Source organism: Felis catus, chromosome E3 (genome assembly GCF_018350175.1).
Source record: "Felis catus isolate Fca126 chromosome E3, F.catus_Fca126_mat1.0, whole genome shotgun sequence".
Taxonomy (NCBI): domain Eukaryota; kingdom Metazoa; phylum Chordata; class Mammalia; order Carnivora; family Felidae; genus Felis; species Felis catus.
Window position 1 is genome coordinate 6,522,093 of NC_058383.1, and position 26,990 is coordinate 6,549,082.

Sequence of the window (26,990 nt, forward strand, 5' to 3'; positions counted from 1 at the left end):
GAGAATCCTCACTTGGAATACAAGATCAGTGTCCTTATGCAAGTAAAAAACAAACACTGAATATAACTCACCCTCCTTGGAACGCCAATTGCTCTTATAACCAGGGCTTGACGGGATAATGGGAAATGCTCTGGACCTGGCATCAGGAGGCCATCCCTGGCATCGACTTGTATCAAAACCTTCATCAAGGTTTACTGATTTGCATTATTCTCATCTATCCAGATTATAAACTCCTCCGAAGAAGGAACGGTTCTTTGTAAAGATCTAAATAAAACAGTTAATATTTTGACTCCGGATACCAATTCTACATACTTCTGGATTGGCTCACGTCAACTTGCAGACGCACGAGGAACCCTTGCTTCTACGTATGCCTTCCTTCCTATGCCAAGATAGTGTCACTGAGAGGGAAGTAATTAATTTAAAATGATCCTTCTGTTCTCTCAATCTGTCCTTCATCTCCCCAGAACCAACTTTGTAGCCTTGGGGCAAAATGAAACCAATTGCTCCCAATGCAATGCTCCTTGAACAACTGGAATAACTAATCCTAGAAAACAGAGTGTGGTTCTGACATCAGGAACGGGACGGGCTCACTTGTGTGAACATCACCTTCTAGGCAAACACTGGGGTCAAACTCGTAAACCACCAGAGGCATTCTGCTGGTGACTAGCAGTGGCTGCGAAGCCAGGAGTGCTGCTCCAGAATTTCTACCAGTTCAAGGGCGCCAAGTCTAGCTCGAAGCGGGGTTCAGGGCATTTTGTAGAAGCCAAATCTGTACAGCAAGCGCTGCCTCCACGTTTTCTTAATTTGATAAGTCTGTAGTTCACTATCCTGTAAATCTGGAGGCCAAGGCCACTTCTTACATATTTTGCTTTTAACACTTTTTCCACGTGTTGGGGGCTTGGAGTTGACGAATCCCAACTCCTCTGTGTCGTGGCGCCACTTTGGGAGCAGGGAATACGTGATTCCCACCGAGGAAAGGTCGAGAAGTTTCCTCGGGGAGGGCCTCAGAGGTTTCCACAGCAGGAAACTGGATCTGAAGAGGGAAACTTCCCTCTGAAGGGAAAAGACTAGTCGTTCGTCGGGTCCATGTGGCTCGAAAAGGCCTCAGTTCTCACTAATTCATCTCCTGACAAAACCACTTGTGAAAGCGCCAACGCTCCACGGTTCGGTCCGCGAGTCCGAGGAAACTTTCTGAAAAAAGAAATAAGACATCCATGCTGCTTCGCCACCACCTTGGAGCCTCCGTGTGACGCCACTGGCAAAGGGCCGCAGGAGCCCCGCTCATACGCCAGACCCTCCCCCGTCTCACCCGCTCTGGACTCGGGCCGCGCGCGCCCAAGCTGCGCGCGTGCGCAGACTGCCTGGCGGACGCGCCGCGCAGGCGCCGTGGCCATTTCCGGGATCTGTCAGCCGCTCCCTCTGGGCCCCGGTCCTCCGCCCGCGCCCGCCGGAGCCTGTTCGCGTCGACTGACCAGAGTCCGCGAATTCTCCGCTCCGAGCCGGTCCGGACTGCCCCGATCCCAGGTAAGGGACAGCACGGCGAGCTTCTGGCCCTGTTGGCCTCCAGTGGCCCGGCCTCTCCCCAGACGTTCTTGAACCCGCGGGGGCGGTGAGGCGGGGCTTAGGCCGCGGGGCCCACAGGCTGAGGGGCGGGCCGGGTCTCCTGGCCCGGCCTCCGGAGGGGGCGGGGGATCCCGGTTCTCGGTGAGGCCGGCCGAACCCGTGGGGTCTCCACCCTTGGCTTCTCTCTAGGTTCTCCAGCTCCAGACCTCTTCCAGGGCCAGAATTAGCGGCTCCTTCTCCTGTGCTTCCGTAACCCTATTTGCACCCCTATTATGGGCATTTATCACAATCTGTAAAATTGTAGTAAATGAAATCATCCTCCCCTAGTCGAACGTCACGACGGACCATTCCTTTCTTTAGCGTCTAGAATAGGTACTGCACCACGCGGTGAGCGTCCCTGGAATGTTCGGCTCCGTTCTAGGGCCGCCGTCAATCTTTCAGTTCGGGGGGCCCTCCCGAACTCGAGAAAAAGACCTTCCCCCGAGTTCTTTTAAGATTCCCCCGCCCGAGTGCCTCATCTTAAGTCAGTAGTGCAGACTCGCTCCTCCCGCTGGCTCCGTGGAACCTTTTATACCAAAATTCCGATCCCGGCACCACCCCTATTCGTTGGGGGACCCTGGGAAGATTGCTTCTTTGAGTCCGCGTTTCCTCACTTACAGTAGGAAGGTTCTTAGAGTTTTCTTTGAGGATCGAGTAACTTTATTTGCATTAATTGCCTAGACTAGTTCCTGGCCCAGAGTGTAGGCGCTCAGTAAATATTAGCTATTGCGACTGTCCTGGGCATTCTGTGCATACCTATCTTCCCTTCCTTTGCTACCCTTCTCTCCCCGCAGACTTGAGGACCAGAGAAGTGTCAGATTTATTTATGTTTCTGGCCCTGTCCGTGTGCTTGCTACACTGCTGGGAACATGGTAGGCATGGTAATAAATTGTGGCTTAGAATCTTTGATTGTAAAGCTATCTGTTGTCATACTGCAGCTCTAGAACGTGAAGGAAATGCTAACCTACTTTTATCTGCTTCGATGCATTGTCTAAATTAACTACGTTATCCTAGTTCCACTCCCCCCCCCCTCCTTTTTCAATCAGTTTCATCTCACCTTTTGGTTTCTGGTGGGTCCTGGGTTTTCAGGTATCTAAGAAAAAAGGAGAGGCTATCAGTCTGGAAGGTGTTTTTACCGTGCTAGGGGGTGGGTGTAACTGGCTGCTTCCTACTACAGAGTATTCAGAGAGCTCCCAAGGTTAATTCATCTACTTATTATAATGAAAGGAGGGGAGTTATCTTGGAAAAATAAAACACTTGCTTGGAGGAAGAGTGGCAGTATTTGGATCTAGAATCCTGTGCTGAAACAAATTCTCCATGGGGAAGTTTAAAATGATCGGCTGGTGAGGCTGGTGCCTGGCATTGAAACCTCATCTCTGAACCTTGTGGAGGGTGTGGTGATCTTTGTGGAGTACCTGGTATCGCCGGGTTGGGTAATGAGAGCAATTAGAAACTGGATGAATCACAGTGTTAAAAACTTGACTCTAAACCGGCAACTGAAATTTTCACTGTATAAGTACTTTCAGGCTTCAGGGCCAAGAATTCAAAATATATAGACATTTCCAAGTTCAGAGGATACTAACCAGTGTGTACTTCTCGAGGTGGAGAGAGCTAACTTAGTGAGCATCTATTTTGGACTAGGCTTTTTACTACACGTTTTCATATGTTATCTCATTTAATCCTCATACCAACAGCCTTGGGATGTCAGTGATAACGTCAATTTTACATATGAAGAAAAATTTAGATTTAGGGATGTTAAAGTGACCTGCCCACGGTCTCATAGCTAGTATGTGCCCAAGCCCAGGTTCAAACCCGGGTCCCCTTGGACCTGGCAACCAAACATTAGGATGACTTTGTACTCAAAGCGATAGGTAAAGAAAGGAGGTGTGTTGTAGGGGAGTGCCTGGAATTATGCTCTGAATTGTTATAAATCGTTGTTTCTCTCAGTGCTGTATAATAAAAGATTTTCAATAGAAGCATGTTAAATTTAACATCACCACCTTTTTTTGTTCTTAGGTTTTCAGATCTCACTTAAATATTAATAACAGTTTAGAATTAGAATCATCAGCCTATGACAGAAGGTGTCTTTATCTTGGTACAAAATTCAAGCTCTTGGGACACCTAGGTGGCTCAGTCGGTTGGGCGTCCGACTTCGGCTCAGGTCATGGTCTCGTGGTCCGTGAGTTCGAGCCCCTCATCGCGCTTTGGGCTGACAGCTCAGAGCCTGGAGCCTGTTTCGGATTCTGTGTCTCCCTCTTTCTCTGACCCTCCCCTGCTCATGCTCTGTCTCTCTCTGTCTCAAAAATAAATAAATGTTAAAAAAAAAAAGTTTTTTTTTTTAAACAAAAAAACAAAATTCAAGCTATTATTCTCCTGCATTCACTAATTTTGATGAGTACAGACTGTTTACTGGGTGTCTTATAAATGTAACAAGAGTATTGTCTTACCCTACAGACTTAAATTACCCACATGATTATAACTGAAGTATGTCCAAATATGGAACTTGAATGATATGACAAATTTAGAAATGTGATTTTAGAAGTAATTATGTTGTTATGTAAATGTTTACCTCTTTTTGCTACTTTGCTTAAAAAACTGAGTTGAGGGGCACCTGGCTGGCTCAGTCAGTGCAGCATGCAACGCTTGATTTTGGGGTTTTAAGTTCGAGCCCCACGTTGGGTGAGTTGAAGAATGAGAAAGTCTTTGCAGCTGTTCTTTTTTTAACTATACATGAAATATGTGCTTTTAATGCATGTAGATATTCACATTGAACTATTATTTATAGGCCAATTTTGTTTAACAAATAAGCCTATAAAATATGCCCTTTGAACTAAATTGTTTTTAATTAAGGAGATATTTGTGACATGATATGTTATTGTGAGTAACTATGAGTTAAACCTGTGGTGATGGGTAAGCATCTGATACCAGAATAGAGAGAGAGAATCATGCGGTGAGCATCTGGAAGTTTATGTTTTAAAAAACACATTAAGCAGCCTCATATGAATTCATCTAAAACATTTTTTTTTAATTTCCAGTTAGAGGCTTTTTCTTTATTTGTGATTTGCAGTTTGCTTTCTAGGACATGTAAGAGTAAAGTCAGTGACCTAAATATCTTCACTTTAGAATAGAAGGTGAAACACTGACATTTCTCGGCCAGTTCAAGATATCAGATGTTTTATTTAAGGGTGTGTTTAATCTGTTTTTGACCTTTGGATTCCTTTACAACAATTAACAGACATTTTTTCTGCTTTCCACTGAGATTGATTTCTGCTTTGTCTGCTGAACTTTCATTGTTCACTTCCTAACCTTCTGCTTTCCTTTCCATTCATTTCCTATTTGCATCAGAATTCTTACATTTTAGCCTCCACCCTAGGTGATCAGACTTGTACAGAAGTGTATTGCAACTTCAGAGTGTTGTGTGAGTGCTTCTTAGAAGTGATAAAGGGGAGAAGGATCTGGCTGCTTTAAAAAAAATTCTCTTTCAGATAATGGTTGCCTCTTTGGTGGATCTAGATTTGGGTGTCTATGAAGTAGAGAATTTTATTTGACTTTTAACTTAATGATGTGTCACACAGATTCCTGCTTTTCATTTTCAGTAAAAAAGCAGTGTGACAAATACCTGTGTAATACACCCTTTGTGTAGATTCACCAGTTGTTAACATTTTGCCACGTTTGCTCTTTATATATCTACTTGTTGTCCTGAGCCATTGAAAGTAAATCACAGAAGACCTTGTGACACTTCATCCCCAAATACTTCATTCTTTATCTCCTAAGAGTTGGAACATGCTCCTAATGGCAGTTATCATAGTTAAGAAATTGGAAATAACTGCATATTGTTATGTAACATAGAATAATATTCCTGTTTTCCTTATTGGACTAAATATGTCTTTTATGGCTGTTTTAAAAATATAGATTACAGTCGGGGCACCTGAGTGGCTCAGTCGGTTAAGTGACGACTCTTGATTTTGGCTCAGGTCATGATCTCATGGTTCGTGAGTTCTAGCACTGCCTGGAGCTCCTGCTGACAGTGCGGAGGGCTCCTGCTTGGGATTCACTGTCTCCCTCTCTCTCTGCGCCTTCCCCCCACGGTCTTTGTCTCTCTCAAAATAAATAAATAAACTTAAATATGTATGTAGATTATAATCAAGTTTCATTTGTCGAGTTTGATTTTCATAGCTCTTTTAATCTAGAACAGCCTGCTTCACACCCATTGCCTTTTATGAATAGTCCAGGCCAGTTGTTTTCTAGGATGGCACATATTCTGGTTTGAACTGTTTATTCTCCCTTTGTGCTACTTAACTAATTCCACTCCCCTGTATTTCCTGTAAACTGGAAAGTAGGTCTGGGTCTTGATTTGATTTAGAGTAAATATATTTGGCATAAATACTTGATAGGTAGGCTTGGCCATATTAGCAGGTCTCCCCAGGATAGTCCTGTGACCTGTTGTCACAGCACTAATAAATAATACCCCTTTTTACTTTTGCTTTCTTGAAAGTATTCTGATCTAGATGATAAATTAAACGGTCACTATTTGTAAGTGGTGATGTGCACTTCACGTCACCTCCCTTCAGGAAGCCCATCACGTGAGATTGTTCCACTCTTTATGATACTGCATTTGATCCCTTGGTTAAGATAGTGATTGCCAGATTTTTAAAAAAATTTTTTTCATGTTTTTATTTATTTTTGAAGGAGAGAGACACAGAGCATGAACGGGGGAAGAGCAGATTGAAAGGGAGACATAAAATTTGAAGCAGGCTCCAGGCTCTAAGCTGTCAGCACAGAGCCTGATGCGGGGCTCGAACTCGCGAACTATGAGATTGTGACCTGAGCGGAAGTCGGATGCTTAACCGACTGAGCCACCCAGGAGCCCCAATTACCAGATTTTTTTTATTGTTAAGGCATGTTTTTCTCTTAAAAATTAGTAAGTATTCTGTGGGATGATAATTTGAGACTGTGTGAATATCCTGTTCCCCAACAATTTTTAACTCGTGGTTTTAGAGGCCCTTGATGACCCTTGACAGAATAAAGTATACATTGGTGGTTACAGTATTTGTTGTATTTAAATGATTAAGTTTTGACGTTGAGATTCCTTCTTTTCTAATGGGACAATAATGTTTTATTTATCCTCAAATATTTTGGGATCCCCCGACAACTGAAATATGTATTGCCTGCCATTTTAAATGCTTTTCTCTGTTGCTTATTTCAGCTTCCTATCCTTTGAAAACACTAAGAATAATGTCCCTGCATCAGTTTTTACTAGAGCCAATCACCTGCCATGCCTGGAATAGGGATCGTACCCGTAAGTATGCTATTAACTTTACTCCTTTATTTTGGTGCCTTTAATATTTTTATATGTAGGCACTTTTTTAGGGATCACATATTTCGGTGTCACATGTGAAAAGGGCATGACCATAGATTCAGAAGGAAACTAGGTCAGTCATTTGGTTTATATAGAGAGAAACTGAGGTCCAGAGTGTTGGAATGACTTTCCAGCGGTTAATGTCAGAGCCATTGGTAGCATCCAAGCCTTCTGGCTCCTTGTCCAGTACCAGCTGGAGGATGGTTTATATCTGAGGCCCTAAGAACCCAGTGTCTGAAATGGTTGTGTAATATCACCACACTCATCCAATATTTAGTCCAAATACTAGGACCTAAATAAAAGCTATTACAGAAACATATAGTGTACTCCTGATGTACTAAGAGTGGTATTAGCTAGTATTTACCATATTATTTGTAATAAACTTGAGTTTCTAGTTTTCTAGCTGTAACCAACTAGAAAGGGATGGAGAATCCTCTTAGAAGTAGGGACACTACAGCAAGCGAAGTGACAGTATGAAAGAGGCAAAAAAAAAAAAAAAACCCTAAAAACAGAGACAGAAGTAGTGTGCCCATGAATTTTTTTTTAATTTATTTATTTATTTTGAGAGTGAGAGAGTGTGCGCACACACAAGCCAGGGAGGGGCAGAGAGAGAGGGAGACAAAATCCCAAGCAGGCCCTGCACCATCAGCACAGAGCCTGATGCGGGGCTTGAACCCACAAATTGTGAGATCATGACCTGAGTCGAGATCAAGAGTTGGGTGCTTAACCAACTGTGCCACCCAGACACCCCTTCATGAGTTATTTTTAAATTAAGTTATATTCTGTAGCTACTTTTTTTTAAATAAAGCTTTATTGACATGTAATTCATATTCATAAAATTCACCCTTTTTAAGGGATCAGGTCAGTGGTTTTTAGTACTGTATGCATAGAGTTATGCAATAATACCACTATCTAGTTTCACAGTATTTTCTATCACTCCAAAGAGAAACTCTATACCCATTAACAGTTACTCCCAGTTCTCCGCAAAACTTACAGTCTTAACAACTACTGATCTACTCTGTCTCCATAGATTTGCATATTCTGGACGTTTTGTATGGGTGGAATCCTATAATATGAGGCTTTTTGCATGCAGCTTCTTTCACTGACCATAATGTTTTCAAGGTTTATCCATGTTGTACCAAGTAGGAGTACTTCATTCCTTTTTATGGCTGAATAATATTGTATAGACCTATAGTTTATTCATCAGTTGGTGGACATTTTAGTTGTTTCCACTTTTTCGCTATTTGAATAATGCTGCTATGAACATTCACTTACCAGTTTTTATGTGGACATGTTTTCTTTAAAACTTTTTTTTAATGTTTTCATTTTTGAGAGAGACAGTGAATGGGGGAGGGTCAGAGAGAGAGGGAGACACAGAATCTGAAGCAGGCTCCAGGCTCTGAGCTGACAGCACAGAGCCTGACGTAGGGCTCGACCCCACAAACTGCGAGATCATGACCTGAGCCAAAGTTGGACACTCAGCCAACCGAGCCACCCAGGTGCCCCTGTGGACTTATGTTTTCAATTCCCTTGAGGGTATACCTAGGAGCTGAATTTCTGGGTCGTATATGGTAACTGTGTTGAGCATTTTGGGAAGTTGCCAGACTGTTTTCCAAAGTGGCCACACCATTTTACACTCTCACTAGTAGATGAAGGTTCCAGTTTCTCTGCATCCTTGTCAATACTTGTTATTGTCTTGTCTTTTTCATTATGGCCCTGTTCCCATTATATCCTAGTAGGTATAAAGTAGTATCTTACTGTAGTTTAGATTTGCATTTCCCTGATGACCAATGATGTTGAGCATCTTTTCACATGCTATTGACTATTTATGTATCTTCTTTGGAGAAATGTTCAGATCCTTTGACTGTTTTTCAAATTGGGTTATTGGCCTTTTTATTATTGAGTTGTAAGAGTTCTTTGTATACTCTTGATACAAGTCCCATATGAGATACTTTACAAATATCTCCCATTCTGTGGGTTGTCTTTTCTCTTTCTTGATTCCTTTGAAGCACCAAAGTTTTTAATTCTGAAAAAGTCCAAATTATCTCATTTTTCTTTGTTGCGTATACATTTGCTGTTGTATTTAAGAAACTAGTTAATTCAAAGTCACAAAAATGTATGTTTCCTTTTTAGAGTCATAGGTTTAGTTCTTATATTTACATCTTGCATTCATTTCGAGCTAATTTTTGTATAAGGCATGAAATAGGGGCCCAACTTCATCTTTTGCCTGTGGATATCCAGTTGTCCCAACGCCATTTGTTGAAGACTGTTCTCTCCCTGCTGATTTGTCTTGGTACCTTTGTCGATAATCAGTTGACTGTAAATGTGAAGGTTTTTTGGGCTCTCAGTTCTGTTTCATTGATCTTTATGTTTATCCTAATGTCAAGGACACTGTCTTGATTACTGTAGCTTTATAGTAAGTTTGGAAATTGGTAAGTGTGAGTTCCAACTTTGTACTTCTTTCTCAAGATTCTTTTCGCTCTTCTAGTCCCATGCATTTCTGTATGAATTTGAGGATCAGCTTATTAATTTCTGTAAAGAAGGCAGCTGAGATTTTGATAGGGACTACTTTCAATCACTCAAAATAAATAAATATTAAGAAAAAAATTAAAAAATATTTTTTTTTAATTCAATCTGTAACATGATACGATGGTGAATCTAGAGCTTCTGGTTTGTGATCATCTCACAGATCTTTATAGCTGAGTTTCCTGTGTCTTCTGTCTCCCCTTTCCCATGTAAAAATGGGTTTTTGGAGTCTTTCCAGTTACTTTTATTTTTTTTTAAAGAGTTTTTTTTTAAGTTTATTTATTTTTGAGAGAGAGAAAGCACAAGTTGGGGAGGGGCAGAGACAGAGGAAAGAGTGAGAATCCCAGGCAGGCTCTGCACTGCCAGGGCAGAGCCTGATGCTGGGCTCGAACCCATGAACTGTGAGATCATCACCTGAGCTGAAGTCAAGACATTTAACCAACTGAGCCACCCAGGTGCCCCTCCAGTTATTTTTAATAGAAACTTATGATTGTCCTCAAGGCACCTGGGTGGCTCAGTCGGTTAAGCGTCCAACTCTTGATTTGGGCTCAGGTCGAGTTCAAGCCCCACACTGGGCTCTGTGCTGACAATGCAGAGCCTGCTTGTAATTCTTTCTCCTCCGCCTTTCTCTCTGCCCCTACCCCACTCGTTCTCTCTCTCTCTCCCTCCCTCTCTCTCTCTCAAAATGAACATTTAAAAAAAAGAAAGTTATGATTGTCCTTATTTAAACTACTTGATAAACTTAAAGTCAGACTTTTCTTATTGTAGTTTGAAATTTGTAATGTTTTTCAGATTTAGATTTGACTTTTGAAATCCCTGTGAGCATCTTAGAAATTTAGAGAATACATGTAATTGGTTTCTAGAAGTACTTGAAGTCTTAGGATTTTAGAGCTAGGTATTTATCTGGTTCCACAGTTTCATCTGTAAAACAGATACACCTTTCCTAAGGAGGGAAGGAAAGGTAATATAATAGAAGCAGGAACTAGTAAATAATTGATCTAAAGTTTGAGTCATAGATCCTAATTTTAATTTTGAGAAATTAGTGTTTTGGGTTTTTTTTTTTTAGTGAATAAACTAGAAAGGGGGAAAAAAATCAATATAAGTTCAAAAGTAATCTGTCATAAATATTATATTCTTTATATTTCAGATTGGTCCAAGAGATTTCTCTTGAAAATAGAATTTTATTTTGTGATTCATATTGGCTTTATTGTAAAGGAAAGCTTTGATGTATTTTATGAGCAGAGTCAAGTTTTTTTGATAAACTGATGTTTCCAACCTGGGTTCATGGTAGCAGTGAGAACCTAGGAACCATTTTCAGTGTTTTGGAAATTCTAACAGAAAGTAAATATTTATTGCTAATAATGGTGGACAAGTGAACTAAAATGTCAAATATCTTTACTGTGGGCTAATATTATATCAGCCAAGTATGATAACATTGTTCTTACTGGTTAGAATCTTTACTTAACAGTTGTAGATATCTCTGATAAAATGAATTTTTAAATTTAGTTTTTCTACAAACATTTTTTTTAATATTTATTTTTGAGGGAGAGAACACAAGTAGGGGAGGGGCAGAGAGAGAGGGAGACACAGAATCTGAAGCAGGCTCCAGGCTCTGAGCTGTCAGCACAGAGCCTGATGGGGGTGGGACTTGAACTCACCGTGAGATCATGACCTGAGCTGAAATCAGAGGCTTAACTGACTGAGCCACCCAGGCATTCCTCTACAGAACATTTTAAAATATGGGATCCAAGTAGAGGTAAAAATAATAAAAGGAATTTTTCAGGGGTGAATATTAGGAAACTTTTTTTTTTTTTTTTTTTTTTAGAGAGAGGGCGCAAGTGAGTGAGGGACCCCGGGGGTGGGGTGGGGTGGGGGGTTCGGAAGCAAGGCTTACCCAAAGCGGGGCTTGAGCTTACCCAAAGCAGAGCTGGCTTAGTTGGTGGATCATGTGACTTTTGATCTTGCAGTTGGGAGTTTGAGTCCTATGTTGGGTGTAGAGATTACTTAAAAAAAAAAAAAAAAAATCTTTAAAAAAAAAAAAAAGCCAAGTGTAACATACCTCTTTTTTGGTCACAATTTCAAGTTAACTCTTGACTTTTTTCCTCCAGAGATTGCTCTTAGCCCCAACAATCACGAAGTCCACATCTATAAGAAGAACGGGAGCCAGTGGGTGAAGGCTCATGAACTCAAGGAGCACAATGGACACATCACAGGTAAGGGAGACATCTGTGAGCTTAGTGTGAGACTTGCAAATTGAGTGCTTTTCCATTTAAATTTTTTTTTAATGTTTATTTAATTTTTGAGAGAGAGCAAGAGACAGAGTGCAAGCTGGGGAGGGGCAGAGTGGGAGACACAGAATCTGAAGCAGGTGCCAGGCTCTAAGCTGTCAGCACAGAGCCCAACATGGGGCTCAAACTGACAAACCCATGAGATCATGACCTGAGCCAAAGTCAGACGCTCAACCAACTGAGCCACCCAGGCATCTCTAGTGCTTTTCCATTTAAATGAAGAGCCTGATAAAGTAAGTCTACCGTAGTATTTAAAGCTGTGCAACATTTATGGAATTTTCTTTAGAAAATTTGAGAAAACATCATAATAATGGTATCCGTTTTTAAGTGCTTCTTTTAGCCCAGCTGGTTCACAGCACTCTACTAGTGTTAGGGAAAACACTGATCCTTCTCTGAGGACTGAAGGGCTTAGATTAGGTGATGAAATGTGAAAGGAAAACTAGATGGCCCGTCAGCAGAAAACATAAGCCACACTGTGTCCCCAAGTGCTGAGGGACCGCAGTGTCTTCCAGAAGGTTTCTGTATGTTGTTTGTGGCGGGGAGGAAGACCTTCCAAAATACTGAAAAGGACAAAGAGCAACATAACACCCACATTGCCACCGCTTAGAATTAACAACTATGTCTCTTTTTTCCTGGGCCAGAAAACTGAGGAGACAAAGGTTTAATAATCAGGAGTGGCATTCAAGATAATGGTACAGTCCCCTTTCATCTGCCAGTCCTATCCTATTCCCATTCCCCAGAAGCAGTCCGTAATTCGGTATGACATTGTCCCAGTTCATTTTTAATACTTTTACATACGTAGACACATATTTGTAAGCAATACAAATTTAGTACTATTGGCTAGTATTTTCAATGCTACACAAATGGCATCAGGTTGCACGTCTCCTGCAGCTTGCTTTTGCATCTCACGTCGTTCCTGATCTCTGTGTTCATCTAGTTTATTCCTTTTAACCGCTGTTTAACATTTCATACCTCATTTATTTACTCTTCTCTCCACTGAAGGACATTTAGGTTGTTTCCAGTTTTCCTTATATTAAAGTGCTAAATCGAGCAGACCTGTGCAGATCTCTTTGTACACACGTGAATGTTTGTGGAAGACTCGTACATCCTCACCTTTGCTAGGCTGGTCATAGTGCCTTCACCCCCACAGCCCTATAGGGGAGTGCTTACTCTCCTGCATCCCACACATACTGGATACGGTCAGGCTGTCTGATGAGTGAAAGGGTGGTGTCTCTAGAAGCTACATTTCCCTGATTGATGGAAAGGTTGAGCATATTTTCAGAAGTTTGTTAGCCATCTGGGTTTACTTCTCATACTTTACCGTCCATTACTCCTGACCATTTTTTCATTGAGTTTTTATCTTTTTCTTGTGGGTTTGTAGAAGACTGAATCTTAAAGCATTGCCTCTGAGACAGATTCCTGGATGTACGTTAGTTTTCATCTTTGACAAAAACTATTGATGAATAGATGGCTAATGGTGGCAAGCAGGGCAGTGCAGAGTTTCATTAAGGAACTGTCAAATAAGGAAGGAAAAAGAGTAAGAGAGAAAAATGGAGAATTTCTATAATGGTTTTCAGAATTCAGTGAACCAAACTTGATGTCATATTTCAAGAGCATGAATTGCTTTGTTATGAAGTGATACCTGGCCATTTTTATTTATTTATTTTTTAAATACTTTTAATGTTTTGATTTATTATTTTTTTTATTTAAAAAAAATTTTTTTAATGTTTATTTATTTTTGAGACAGAGAGAGACACAGCATGAGCAGGGAAGGGGAAGAGAGAGAGGGAGACACAGAATGTGAAGCAGGCTCCAGGCTCTGAGCTGTCAGCACAGAGCCCGACACGGGGTTCGAACTCACAAACTGTGAGATCATGACCTGAGCCGAAGTCGGACGCTTAACCGACTGAGCCACCCAGGCGCCCCAGTTTTGATTTATTTTTGAGAGAGAGAGCATGAGTCAGGGAGGGCAGAGTGAGAGGGAGACACAGAATCCGAAGCAGACTCCAGGCTCCGACCTGTCAGCACAGAGCCCGACGTGGGGCTCAAACCCACAAACTGTGAGATCATGACCTGGGCCGAAGTCAGGTGCTTAACCGACTGAGCCACCCAGGCACCCCGATATCTGGCTATTTTTAAAAGAACATACTCACTTACTGTTATGTTCAGAAACAACTCTTGTTCCTTGACCTTTACTCCTATAATTTTTTCTTTATCTATTTTCTGGCTGAGTTGATTCAACCTCTTGCTTTGAACACTTTGGTCAAGCACACCAAAACTTAATCTCCATAACCTTTCAATTACAAATTTCTCACTGAAGTCCTAGATTTTCCTTCTCCTCTCAATGACATTTACTTTTTAAGTGGGCAGCAAAACGACTGATAGTGATTTTTTTTTTTTTTCTAATCATGACCCTGGAATTTTGCCTCTAATCTTCCAACATACTGACTGGCTTGAAGATACCCTCTCCCCAGAGAGAAACAGCGTGTTTTGACCTTCTGCACCCTTTATATTCGTTTCCCAGCAAAAACTCATGACCATCCCTTCTTGCTTTTAAGTGATTTGTATATGGTGCTAGTGAGCAGCAGGGGCCAACTGACTGGACTACTGAACCAGCACAAAAGACATAATGTGTAATTTCTATTTTTGTTGCTGTTGCTTTCCCATGACCTTATTTCTATTAGGTTTGGCCTATTTTCTTTCTTTAAGTCCCTTTGCCAGTGGCATTATGGCCTAAAAATAAGAACATTCATACTTTAAATTGGAATGTGATCATTGGGAAGTACATTTAAGTGAGAAAGGGCTAAGGTGAAAGGCGAAGGAAATAGCCAAAAAAGTGAAATATTTAGTTATTTTCTTTTTCTCCCCCGCTTCTTTTGGAATCCTTTGAACTTGGGCCTGTTTTCATCCAAATGCTCAGATGACCTCTTTTTTTAGATCTTAAAAAACTGTTGTTGGAAAAATCTAAGTATAACTCTGTGGCAAGAGACCAGGGATCAAACATAGTTTCTCAGAAAGATAGTAACTACAGGAAAAAAAAAAAAAATCTCCTGAAGCTTTCTAGAAGGAAAAAGACCAGTCAGTACTACAGAGAAAAAGAATATGGTTAACATCAAAGCAGTACCAGAGTAGTGGAATTTGTTTCTTTGAGTTTTTTCTTTTTTAACGTTTATTTTTGAGAGTGCGTGCATGCGTTCTTGGGAGCAAGAGAGGGGCAGAGAAAAAGAGGGAGAGAGAGAATCCCAAGCAGATTTTGCCCTGTCAATACAGAGCCCAACATGGGGCTCCAACTCACAAAATGTGAGATCATGACCTGAGCTGAAATCAAGAGTTGGATGCTTAACTGACTGAGCCACCCAGGTGCCCCTGTTGATTCTTTTTTTTTTTTTCTTAAAGTACCTCATACTTAAGCACCTCAAGAGTTCTTATAAAACATGAATGTGTTTAATTAGAGTGATGATCACATGGAATAAAGAGTGAAATTTTAGATTGTCAAATCATCACAAAATCCCTGAGTTTTCTCACTATAAGGCAGTATTCTGGATGTTAGAGGACGTATTTATTTTCTGTTGCTGTGTTACAAATACTACAAACGTAGCAGCTTAACCAAAACACATATATTATCTAATAGTTTTCGTGGGTCAAGAGTCTGGGCATGGTTTATCTGGGACCCCTGCTTAGGGTCTCACAAGTTGTAATCAAGGTGTCAGCCAAGGATGAGTTCTCATCAGAGCCTCGACCAGGGAAGGATCCACTTCCAAGCTCCTTCAGATTGTTGGTGGTAGAATTCATGTCCTTGCAGCTGTAAGATTCATGAGGGCTGCCACACCCTTATGTAATCTTGTCCACAAATGTACATCGTATCACCTTTGTGGCATTCCATTGATTAGAAGCAAGTCACAGGTCCTGCACACACCTCGAGGGAGGGGACTTCCATAGGTCTGTGGTCTGCCCACCACAGTAGTTTCAGAGATTTGCTTCCTGTTGTCAGGAAGCTTATAATCAAGTTTAGAAAAGACATTCGGGGCGCCTGGGTGGCTCAGTCAGTGAAGTGTTACACTTCGGCCCAAGTCATGATCTTGCTGTTCATGAGTTCGAGCCCCATATCAAGCTTTATGCTGTCAGCTCAGAGCCTGGAGCCTGCTTTGGATTCTGTCTCCCTATCTCTCTGCCCCTCCCCCACTCATGCTCTGTCCCTCTCTCTCAAAAATAAATAAATAAGCTTTAAAAAAAAAAAAAGGAAGTAAGCAAGACATTCATAAAAATAACTATTTTGCATCACACTTTGAGGAGTTTATCATAGATCATTTTAACCAGAACAAAAAGGTATGTTCCTGAATGTTTAGTCCAGTGTTATCTGTTAATAAATGGTTGGAAACTAACAAAACATTCAACATTGGGATGTTTGGGAAATTATTATGATAAGAGCAATGTTCTGAAATAATGTGTAAACCAGTACTAATTTATAAAAAGCAGAAAAAATGTTTGCCATAATATTAATGCCATTTTGGGGGAGAAATGTGTATGGACATAAGAATGGGCTTTATTGACTTCCTGCATGTCTCTTTGTGGTGTTTGTTTTATAGTAATGTGAGTATTACCTTTGTAATTAAAAATGAAATTTTAACTCTAATAAGGTTGCAAGACGATCCTATAATAAATAGATTTAGAGTCAAAATACACATCACTTAGAATACACTCCCCCACATCTTTTTCCCCTCAGTGGTGCAAATAATTGAGCAGACTATTCCTATAGGTGAATGAATGAATGAACTAACTCTTTCTTCATACAACTGAAATCACTGTGAGTTATGACCAATGGACACTTTGATTTGTAGTCATCTTACTTTTTTCCATATACCTGTTAAGAATGTTAATGATTAATTTTTAGAGAGATACCTATAATAATTAGTAATATTTCCTTCATTTCCAATAATACCTTCAGTGTGGAATATTTATAGGAAATAACCTCATCAAGTAACTATAAAATGATTGAGTCATAGCAGATTTTACTCTTGGTATATAACAAACTGATCTTGACTTTGGGATCCTTCACAGACCCACCAGTTAAGTAAAGGTTTGGTCAGATATGAAAAATAAACCTTATGTTCAGATACATATGTAGACCTCTTTCTAATTTAGATGCAGAGATACTCAAGGACTCTCTCCAGAACTTGTATCATTTAGGTTAGTTTAAATGACAGTGACCCTCAGAAGAATGTATAATGAATCACAATTTATATTTTCCCTCTACTGAAGATTATTTTAATTTGCTCTGATGTTGTTTTATTTAGATGTGGCAGACTTTCAGTTAATGTCATGGAGTGAGGTCTGTTAATGAATAATGGTACTTTAAACACCCCTCCCCCCCCCCCCACCAAATATCTAATAACAAGGTAAGAAAAAGATCTTCAGGTCTTCCACCTGTGAACAGGTGGAAAAATGCTGCTGCTTAGTTTTTTACCCCCCACAGTTCTGAAATAGCTCTGTTCTCCCTGGCCTTGTAGAGGATCCTGAGTTGCAGAACTTTGCAGAGAAACCTTGCCTTTGAGTGTGAGGTGACAATCAGGACCATAGATGGGGGAAGGACGGGGCTGGGGAGGAAGATACCAGGACCCCGTGTAGCCCTGCCATGGCAGTGCCCCCCCTGGCTGTCTCGTGGCTTTTATCATGGGCCAGACAAAGCAGATGACACCACGCCTCACTTGCAGGTATCGACTGGGCTCCCAAGAGCGACCGCATCGTCACTTGCGGGGCAGACCGCAATGCCTATGTCTGGAGTCAGAAAGATGGTGTCTGGAAGCCAACCCTGGTGATCCTGAGAATTAATCGTGCAGCAACTTTTGTCAAGTGGTCCCCGCTAGAGAACAAATTTGCTGTGGGAAGTGGAGCACGACTCATTTCTGTTTGTTACTTTGAGTCTGAAAATGACTGGTGAGCAACAGCTGAGTATTTTTTATTTCTGTCTGTGAAATTACACCTTTGGACCACCTGTGTTCTTGGTGACTTCGTGAGTCCCTGGGTGAAGGCTTACCTATAACTTCAGTATTTCCTCATCTGGAGATTTTTTTTTTCCTCTGAAAATCTCCATTTCCTCTGGAGATTTTTCCTTCTTGTGTGCACATTGGGTCAAATCTCACATCTTTCTCATATTGATAGAGACCTGTGGCCCTATGTTCTGAAATCATAACTAGTATGTACTGTAAGATGCTGCTCTCCTCATTCTGTGCTGTCCAAACTGTTTTCTTACTCTAACAGGGAAATCATAAACTTGAGAGATTCCCATGACCTGAGGAATGATTTTTTTAGATACAAAATATCTATGATTCCTACAGATGACAGTACTCTCCTTTTTTTTTTTAATTTTTTTTTTTTATTTATTTGCTAACCGGAGTGCCTGGGTGGCTCAGTCGGTTAAGCATCCGACTTCAGCTCACGTCATGATCTCACAGCTCCTGGGTTCAAGCCCTGCGTTGGGCTCTGTGCTGACAGCTCGGAGCCTGGAGCCTGCTTCCGATTCTGTGTGTGTCTCTCTCTCTGCCCCTTCCCCGCTTGTGCTGTGTCTCAAAAATAAATGCTAAGAATTTTTTTTTTAATTTATTTGCTAACCAAATCTATGTCTTCGTATAATATTTTACTCATTTGAGCTGTTGAAGTAAAAATTGACCAGAATCTTGGAACTGTGATCAGCTTGTTAAACTTTTTGTATAAATTACTTATAGCTGAGCCACTCAAAATACAGAGATTGATTTTATGGCTAAGTAACTTATTTTACCTATTCCTTCCCACTTACTTTAATAAGAAAACAACTCTGCTCTATCTGGCATGCACTCAGAAAGGGTGGTAAGTAGCCTTCAACATGGAATTGTCATTTAGTACGAATCTGGCAGTGTTTGTATTTGCACTAAAAATAGCAGAGTATACATTACTCTTTGTGTTAGCGTTACTGTTTGCTTTCTACTGAAACAGTGAAAGGAATGGATTATATTAATGTTTTGTAATTGAGTGAAATCTCAGAAATTTTGATTCTTTGAAAAGAAAGTCTGTAAATTTGCAACGATTCAGTTAGGAATTCAAGACTTGAATTTTTCTTTCAAGCACATGTAAAAATAAGTCTAACAAAACGTTGCCTGGCAAAAATCATTTAGAAGACTCACTGTAATGAATAGATAAGAAAAATTTTCCTTCCTAGGTAACTTTCAGTCTCAGAGATTGCTCACATTTTTATTCATTGAAAAATAGTTTCGAATATAGGTAAATTGGGCTGTACTGTAGTGCAAGGTATTGTCATTTGAACAAGCTATATGTTCAGAGGCATTTCTTGGCTATAGAACAACATTTTATTGGAATGATGTGAATATTTTAAAATAATCTCTAAAAGCCTTTAAAATAACTTCATTATAAGCAAATCAAAATGTCTGTTTTTCAGAATGAAATTTTTTATATAAGTTCCTAAGACAGATTCTATGGAAACGTAATTTGGCATTCAAAGATGGGCGTTTGGCTTGATATTCAGTCTCTTAACTCTTACCTTTTTTTTTTTAAGTTTATTTACTTTGAGAGAAAGAGAACACGAGAGCAAGAGGCAGAAAGAGGAGAGAGCAGCTCAAGCAGGCTCTGCTCTGAAAGCACGGAGCCCAACATAGGGCTGGATCTTACAAACCGTGAGATCATGACCTGAAGCGAAATCAAGAGTCAGATGCTTTTAATTTTTTTTTTTCATGTTTATTTTTAAAGAGTTGGATGCTTAACCAACTGAACCACACAGGCATCCCCAGTCTTTGAGCTCTTGAACAGCAGAACATGATTGGTTTTTAAGCAGCAGTTTAGGGGGAGAAGTTGAATTAGCTAAGCCGGAATAATAACTGATCTCAGTTATAAATATATCTCAGACATAAATCTCAGACATAAATATCTCTGGAGTGGAGCTAGAGAATTAGAACTTCTGAAAGGTTGTGATTTTCTTGGTTGTGATTCCTCTGTGAAAAAAAAGAATTTGCAGCTTCACAGAGGCTTAGAAAAGAAATGAAGTTATTTTACAACCCAGACTTAACCCGAAATGAAATAACAAGTCACTAAATGTTTATCATAAAAATGTAAGTAATTCAAACTGCAATTTTTATCCGAAAGGTTAAGGTCACATGTAATCTGAAATTCCACGGAGCCATATCCAGAGTTAATCCATAAATATAATTACTAACGGGGATCCCATGATAGCCAGGAAGGCTCAGAAGGGGCTGCTGTGATGAGAATGTTGTAAAAGACAGAATCGAAAGGACCATTTACGGCTCTTCTCCCTCTCTCCTTTCCGGTCTCTGGCGGAAGGCCTGGTAGCCACCTGTGTTTCGCCTGACACGCACTTGTAGGTCCTTTGGGAGCTGTTGCTTGATGTGTGGATAAACTGAAATGGATTTTCTCCTTTTGTAGGTGGGTCAGCAAGCACATTAAAAAGCCGATTCGCTCCACAGTCCTCAGCTTGGATTGGCATCCTAACAATGTTTTGCTGGCAGCAGGATCGTGTGATTTCAAATGCAGGTGGGAACAAATGAGAATTGGTAGGCAGAATTGATCTGTTCATTGTTCATCTTTCACATATTTTTTTTAAGTTTGTTTATTTTTGAGAGAGAGAGAGAGAGAGCCCAAGTGGGGTAGGAGCAGAGAGAGAGAGAGAATTCCAAGCAGGTTTTGCACTGTCATTGCAGAGCCCGATGCAGGGCTTGAACTTACAAACCATGAGATCATGACCTGAGCTGAAGTCAGAAACTTAACCAACTGAGCCATCCAGGCGTCCCCATCTTTCACATATTCTTAAGGTTTCTTTGCTTTGCAAAGTACTGTGCTAGGCACTGCAAGGGATTTGAAGATGAGTGGAGCTTGTGATCTAGGAAAGCAAGCACCAGAGATGGCCGAGGTAGAGGGAAGTGGACTTGGAGGCGCGGGAGTGGGGAGATGTAAGAGTGGGGCCCGGAAGTTCATCTTAGGCAGAGCATCCGTGTTTGGAGCAGTGATCTAGTGGCCCTCAGACCACAGTATTGTTTCTTGTTTGATAACCCAGGCAGGGACTTGGCAGATTCCAGAGTGAGGCTAAAACGACAAAACATAGCTGAACAGTGCACTGCTGAGCTATTACTGCACTGTTCCTTTTCAGTTAAAGCTTTTTTATTTGTTGTTCGTGGGAGGCTAGAAGAAACAGCCACTTTGCTAAGAACTTTAAGGTCAAACAGTGTAATTTCTTTTTAAAGTTATTCTTTATCAAGAAGGCTTTCTTCCCTTAGAAGAAAAGCAAATAAATGTTACTTCATGTTGACTGGTTGGTTGGTTGGTTGGTTGGTTTTTAAAGATACTTGTGGGAATTTGGCTGTGGAATGGGGGGTACAGGGGTGTCAAGGCACTCTCTGGAAAAAGATTGGTTCTTAAAAAAAAAAATTTGTTTCTACTTAAGAATCAGTGTAACAGCTGGGGCGCCTGGGTGGTGCAGTCGGTTAAGCGTCCGACTTCAGCCAGGTCACGATCTCGCGCTCCGTGAGTTCGAGCCCCGCGTCGGGCTCTGGGCTGATGGCTCAGAGCCTGGAGCCTGTTTCCGATTCTGTGTCTCCCTCTCTCTCTGCCCCTCCCCCGTTCATGCTCTGTCTCTCTCTGTCCCAAAAATAAATAAACGTTGAAAAAAAAAAAAAAAAGAATCAGTGTAACAGCAAAGATGCATAGACATTCTTAAGGAGAATTCAGAAGTTTTGTTGTCTGTGACATGTTATCCAGAGTCATTCTAGCTCCCGTAGAAGATGAAACTGAATGATCCATACCACCTGGGTTATCAAGCTGTGTCTAAAAAATCTGACTGTGAAAATAGGTTACCAATTCTTTTGTTAATATTACTTTCCAGAAATAAACTTTGCTTTGACTTATAGTCCTGTGGGTAAGAGTCTGTTCAGGTCGCACTCTCGAGTTGGCATCTGAGAACCACCAGCTATGTCTTGGTCTCCGGTGGCTAAAGCAGTGGCCGTTGTGATGCTAACTTACAGCCCAGTGATTCTCATGATTCTCATTCTCAGTCCCATAAAAATGGAGAATGAACTGATGGCTGCCAGAGGGAAGGGGGGGTGGGAGGATGGGTACAATGGGTGACGGGGAGAGGGAGGTACAGGCTTCCAGTTACAAAGTGAGTCACGGGAATGACCGGGAATATAGTCAGTGATGCTGCAAGAGCGGTGTATGGTGACAGATGCCAGCTGCACCAGCAGTGAACGGGGCATAAAGCATAGCGAAGCTGAATCACTGTGATGTACGCCTGAAACTAAAGTAAAATTGTGTGTCAGCTCTACTCAAAAAAAAAATAAAGCCCAGTGATTCTGAGGTCACGTCCTGTAATCTCACTGCGCCTTTTGCCTCCCTAGTGCTCTGCCTCTTCCAGAGCTGCTGCTGTCATTGTCATTTGGGAGAAAATATCCCAGATCATTTTAGGGAGTCTCTAGGTCCAGAAGTTCTTGAAGAGAGGCTCTATGAAGTAGAAATAGCATCGGGGGCGGTGGGGGGGGGGGGTTCCTAGCCTCTCTCTATCCCTCCTCACACACAACTTCATGGAATTCGAGAGAGAGGCTGCTGACAGCAGGCTGGAAAGCACCCTTCTTCAACCCAGACCATACCTGCCACAGAGACGCAACAGGGAGCCCAGGGCCGCGTGAAGCCCGCCCTCCTGATAGCACGAGGGGGAGCCTGTCCGCTCTCTCACTGGTCTCCCTTGGCTTCCTCCTTGGGTGTCCCTTTCTTTAAATGGGTTCATACCACTGCTTTATTGCAGCGTAGCAAATAGTTTCCTCTTCTGCCATTGGGCTGTGTGGGCTTCCTGGCCTACTGTGTTGAGACAGGAAGGAATGCTGTGCTCAGTGGGGTCTGCCATGTGCGAGGGGGCGGCGTGACAGCAGGACCCTCCCCCAGAATTCCGCACTCCTGGGAGGGAAGGGCCTTTGTGTTCATTACTTCTAGAACTGCACCCCTACGCCTGCGACCATTCTTGTCTTAAGAGATTTGTGTGCGTGACTTTGTCATGTTTTGCTCTTCAAGGATTAATCTCTTTGCATCCTAAGACCCCTTACGGCAGCTGCCTGTGGCCTGTTTCTTTATACACATATTTTCACCTGCTTTGTCCTTCTTTCCTGCCCCTTAAACTACAGAGTGTTTTCTGCCTACATTAAAGAAGTGGATGAAAAGCCGGCCAGTACGCCATGGGGCAGCAAGATGCCTTTTGGTCAGCTGATGTCAGAGTTTGGTGGCAGTGGCACTGGTGGCTGGGTGCATGGGGTCAGCTTCTCTGCCAGTGGGAGCCGCCTGGCCTGGGTCAGCCATGACAGCACCGTATCCGTTGCTGATGCCTCAAAAAGCGTACAGTGAGTATTTGCCTTTTGTTTGGAGTTAGGGAGTGGGGTTGGGATCTCTCCGCAGCTTGGCCAAGGCTGTTCTTCCCTGGGTGCCGGTTCAGGATGTGAGCATAAAACTCTGACCCAGAACCGCAGGGCCGCCTTTGAAGTCCCAGACACACGTTTAGATTGTCCTTTTGGGGAAATTTGAAAGAGTTAGGTCTCACTTGCAGAAACACTTCTTAATGGAGGTAGTGATGGTGATTCTTCTGAAGGACCCTCCTGGCCTGCTGCTGCTGCTGCTGCTGCTGCTGCTAAGAGTTCCTTCACGTGGTTAGTTTAGTCTGTTACTGTGGATTCCTTACGACAGGTAAATGTCATCCCCCAGCCTTAAGTAGGAGATAAGTTCTTACTCTGTAGTCAAGGAACAGTGACTCCATTCATTTGGGACTCCATCCAGTAATACTTAAAACCCCGATGCCAGTTCGTCTGGAGATGCTGGAAGAACTCGAATTACAGTGACTCATTTGTGAGTGAGACACCTGCCCAGCCTTGGGGAGGGCATCAGGCACCTTGTCAGACGTCGGGATTTTTATCTGCTCATCATGTTGGAGGGACAGAGATGATGATTGGAATTCCTTCCCCTTACGAATCTTTGTCTTTCCTGGTGAATCCTTTTTTATTGGCAGCTAAAGGTTACCCACCTTTAAAGATTTCCTGACTTGTTGCTGTGTGCTGAGAACTGCTCACATCAGGTGACTCTGCCTCCCTCTGCTGCATGGTGACAACAAAGTGACATTTCAGAGAGAATATTTTTTTCCTAAGTGGATTGAATTGTGGGTTTTGGCAGAGGGGGGAGTTGTTTTATTTTAAGAGAGAGAGTGGGGGAGGGGCAGAGAGTGAGAGATAGAAAGAATCCCAAGCAGGCACTGTGGTTGTCAATGCAGAGTCCAATTCAGGGCTTGAATTCACAAACGATGAAATCATGACCTGAGCCAAAATCAAAAGTTGGATGCTTAACTGACTGAGCCACCCAAGCGCCTCTTACTTATTTTGAAAACACCACCTTAAATGTTGTGGTCTCCCAGGTTTCTATACACATTTAGGCACTTAATGTATCTTTTCATTTTTAACACAAATGGGGTTATGCTATACATTTTGTACAGCAATTTGCTTTTTATTCAGTAATGTTTTGATGTCATAGTTATTTGATTTGTGTACAGTTTGTTTTAATGTGTAATAAGCTTTTAGCACGTGCTTATTACAAGCCCCTGTCTGCCTTCCTATTGATTTATGATTTGGCTTTTCCAGTCCTGCAAGTCAGATGACATTCTCCACCCTTCCCCTTCTCGAACATAAATGTTTTATGTAGTAACAGCCAGTGTTTTATATAGTCAGGTGCCCCAGTAAGGCCTTAAGATGAGGTATTAGGACTTTAATCCGATGCCAGTGGTATTGGCAGGGGGGAGGGGGTCTCCTTAGACATAGTTTTCTAAATTCTCTTTTACATGAAGTTTTCTAAATTTCTCTTTTACATGAAGCTCTGAGATCCTAATTCATCAACCACCGTGTGTGCCTGCCATCTCTATGTGACCTGTTGGCCAGGTGCTGGAGCAGATAACTACTATCTGTACGTGTACACACATGTGCCCCAGCCCAGTTGTGTGTGAGATCCTGGCTGGCTAAGGCAGTGTCATATTCATCGGTGGCTCCAGCTCCTCCCCCAGTGCCTGGCAGAAAAAAAGAGAATAGACTCTTCAGATGTTTGTGCCCACTCTCTGGGAGCCCAGGGTGAGCACGGGCGAGGAGAGGATGGCAGCACAAGGCGTTCAGCCATCAGTGACAGTGACAGTGACAGGAAGAGTGTTGGATAGCCAGAAAGGAGAAGCCACCTTAGGGTGAAGAGGTCCAGGAAAGCTTCATGGAGGTGATCTAATTAGAGCTGAGCTTCAGAAACCATGTGGACTTCGGATAAGCATGTGTGTAAAGGGTGTGGGAGCAAAGGCAAAAGACGGGAAAGAATAAGGGTCACTGGGGACCGTGCCGTAGACCAGTCTGTCATGAGTGGGGAGGCCCCAGAAGCAGGTGGGGCCCAGGCCAGAGAGGCCAAAGACCTCTGTTTCTGCAGGTTACCCCAGGGCTGTGTCAGGCTTGAGATTCTTGATTCCTGAAAGTATAGGTCATGGGGCTCCTTTTAAGCATAAGAGCTTGTTTATACTGTCCAGGCGCCTGTGAAAATGGGTCCTTAGTCATCTTCTGTGTCTATAAAGAAGCTGTGTGGTCTGTTCCATCTCAATTTAACAATTGTTCTTGTATTTAGGGTCTCAACTCTGAAAACGGAGTTCCTGCCCCTGCTGAGTGTGTCATTTGTCTCGGAGAACAGCGTTGTAGCTGCCGTGAGTATTTCTCTTTATTTCCCTTCGCAGTACACTGTATTTAATTCTCCAGGACGGGAACAGCGCGTGCTCTGTGACTTGCTGTGCTCTCACAGGCCAGCACAGCCTTGTAGGACAGCTGGCCTGTGAGACTGGGTGGTGTGGTGTGTGGTGTGCGTGTCTGTGTGCGTTTAAGTGCGGTGGTGACTGTTCTGCTGAGGGGCTGGTAGGTAGGCCTGACCGATGCCTTGTTTCAGGGCCATGACTGCTGCCCGATGCTCTTTAACTACGATGACCGTGGCTGCTTGACCTTCGTCTCCAAACTAGACATTCCAAAACAGAGCATCCAGCGCAACATGTCCGCCATGGAGCGCTTCCGCAACATGGACAAGAGGGCCACGACTGAGGACCGCAACACGGCCTTGGAGACGCTGCACCAGAATAGCATCACGTAGGTGCCACTCAGCCACCTGCAGCCAGGGCCCCGACCACCTGTAGAGAAGCGCTTAGGTGACCAAGATGCCTTTCTGCCTCCTTGTTTCCTGGCTGGATCCCTGTGCCAGTCGTGTGTGCTGTGTGCCCAGACATTCCTTTGGGAACAAGAGCAGGGACAAGTCTCTAGCCTCCCGACTGCAGACTCTTATTTTCAGCTTGTGACAGAGTCATTCTGTCCTTTGAAGTGCAGATGGCATGAGACAGCCTCCCCCACCTCGAGCTGCACTGGTCCTGTTGCCGCCACCACTGTGTGAGCCGCCTCCTCCCAGGGCTGGCATTCTTAGACCGTGGCTGAGAACGAGAGGAGACCTTCCTGAACGTCCTGCTCCTCTCAGTGAGCACAGGACAGGAACACTGGTTATACCCGTCATTTCAGCCGTGGGTTTCTAGTCACACACACCAGTAAGAAGATGATTTAATGAAAGAAACAGAATTATTTGATACCATATGGTAAAACCAAGGAGTTTCTTGACTTAAGTTTTCATCAGGTGTATGTGAACTGTGTTTTATCCAAAAGGTTTGATTTTTTGTTTGTTTGTTTTAACTCTAGAGAAGTGTAGTTTGCTCTTGATATTTTAAATGACTGTGGTCAGAGTTAGGTACCACAGAACTCTCTCTTTTTGATTAGACCTTTTGTGTTGAGAGATTTTCATTGTGGTGATGATGGTGGGAAGAAGAACAGAAAGGTCTAGACTTTCTCTTTGAGAGAATTATTAAATGCACCTTGTGCTTGTGATCGTGTTCAGTGGAAAGGGCTGCTGGACTTAAAATAGGCTGAAAATATCTGCACTCTCTTGAAAAATAATAACTTGAGGGGCGCATGGGTGGCTCAGTTGGTTAAGTGTTCGACCGGCTCAGGTCATGATCTTACGGTTCGTGAGTCTGAGTCCCACATCAGGCTCTGTGCTGACAGCTCAGAGCCTGGAACCTGCTTCGGATTCTGTGTCTCCCTCTCTCTCTCTGCCCCAACCCCACTTGCACTGTGTCTCTCAAA

At 42.4% G+C, this 26,990-nt stretch overlaps 1 protein-coding gene across 1 annotated transcript in view; it reads left to right on the forward strand.

The window, feature by feature from the left end:
- The first annotated feature begins 1,373 nt into the window (after positions 1 to 1,373).
- Positions 1,374 to 26,990, forward strand: part of ARPC1A (actin related protein 2/3 complex subunit 1A) — a 29,206-nt gene continuing 3,589 nt past the window's right edge. The window contains exons 1-8 of the mRNA XM_003998457.5: positions 1,374 to 1,524; positions 6,809 to 6,901; positions 11,596 to 11,700; positions 17,487 to 17,709; positions 20,203 to 20,310; positions 22,944 to 23,156; positions 25,447 to 25,522; positions 25,759 to 25,952. Coding sequence (XP_003998506.1) covers positions 6,838 to 6,901; positions 11,596 to 11,700; positions 17,487 to 17,709; positions 20,203 to 20,310; positions 22,944 to 23,156; positions 25,447 to 25,522; positions 25,759 to 25,952 — 983 coding nt within the window. The 5' untranslated portion in view covers positions 1,374 to 1,524; positions 6,809 to 6,837. The remainder of the gene's footprint in view (positions 1,525 to 6,808; positions 6,902 to 11,595; positions 11,701 to 17,486; positions 17,710 to 20,202; positions 20,311 to 22,943; positions 23,157 to 25,446; positions 25,523 to 25,758; positions 25,953 to 26,990) is intronic.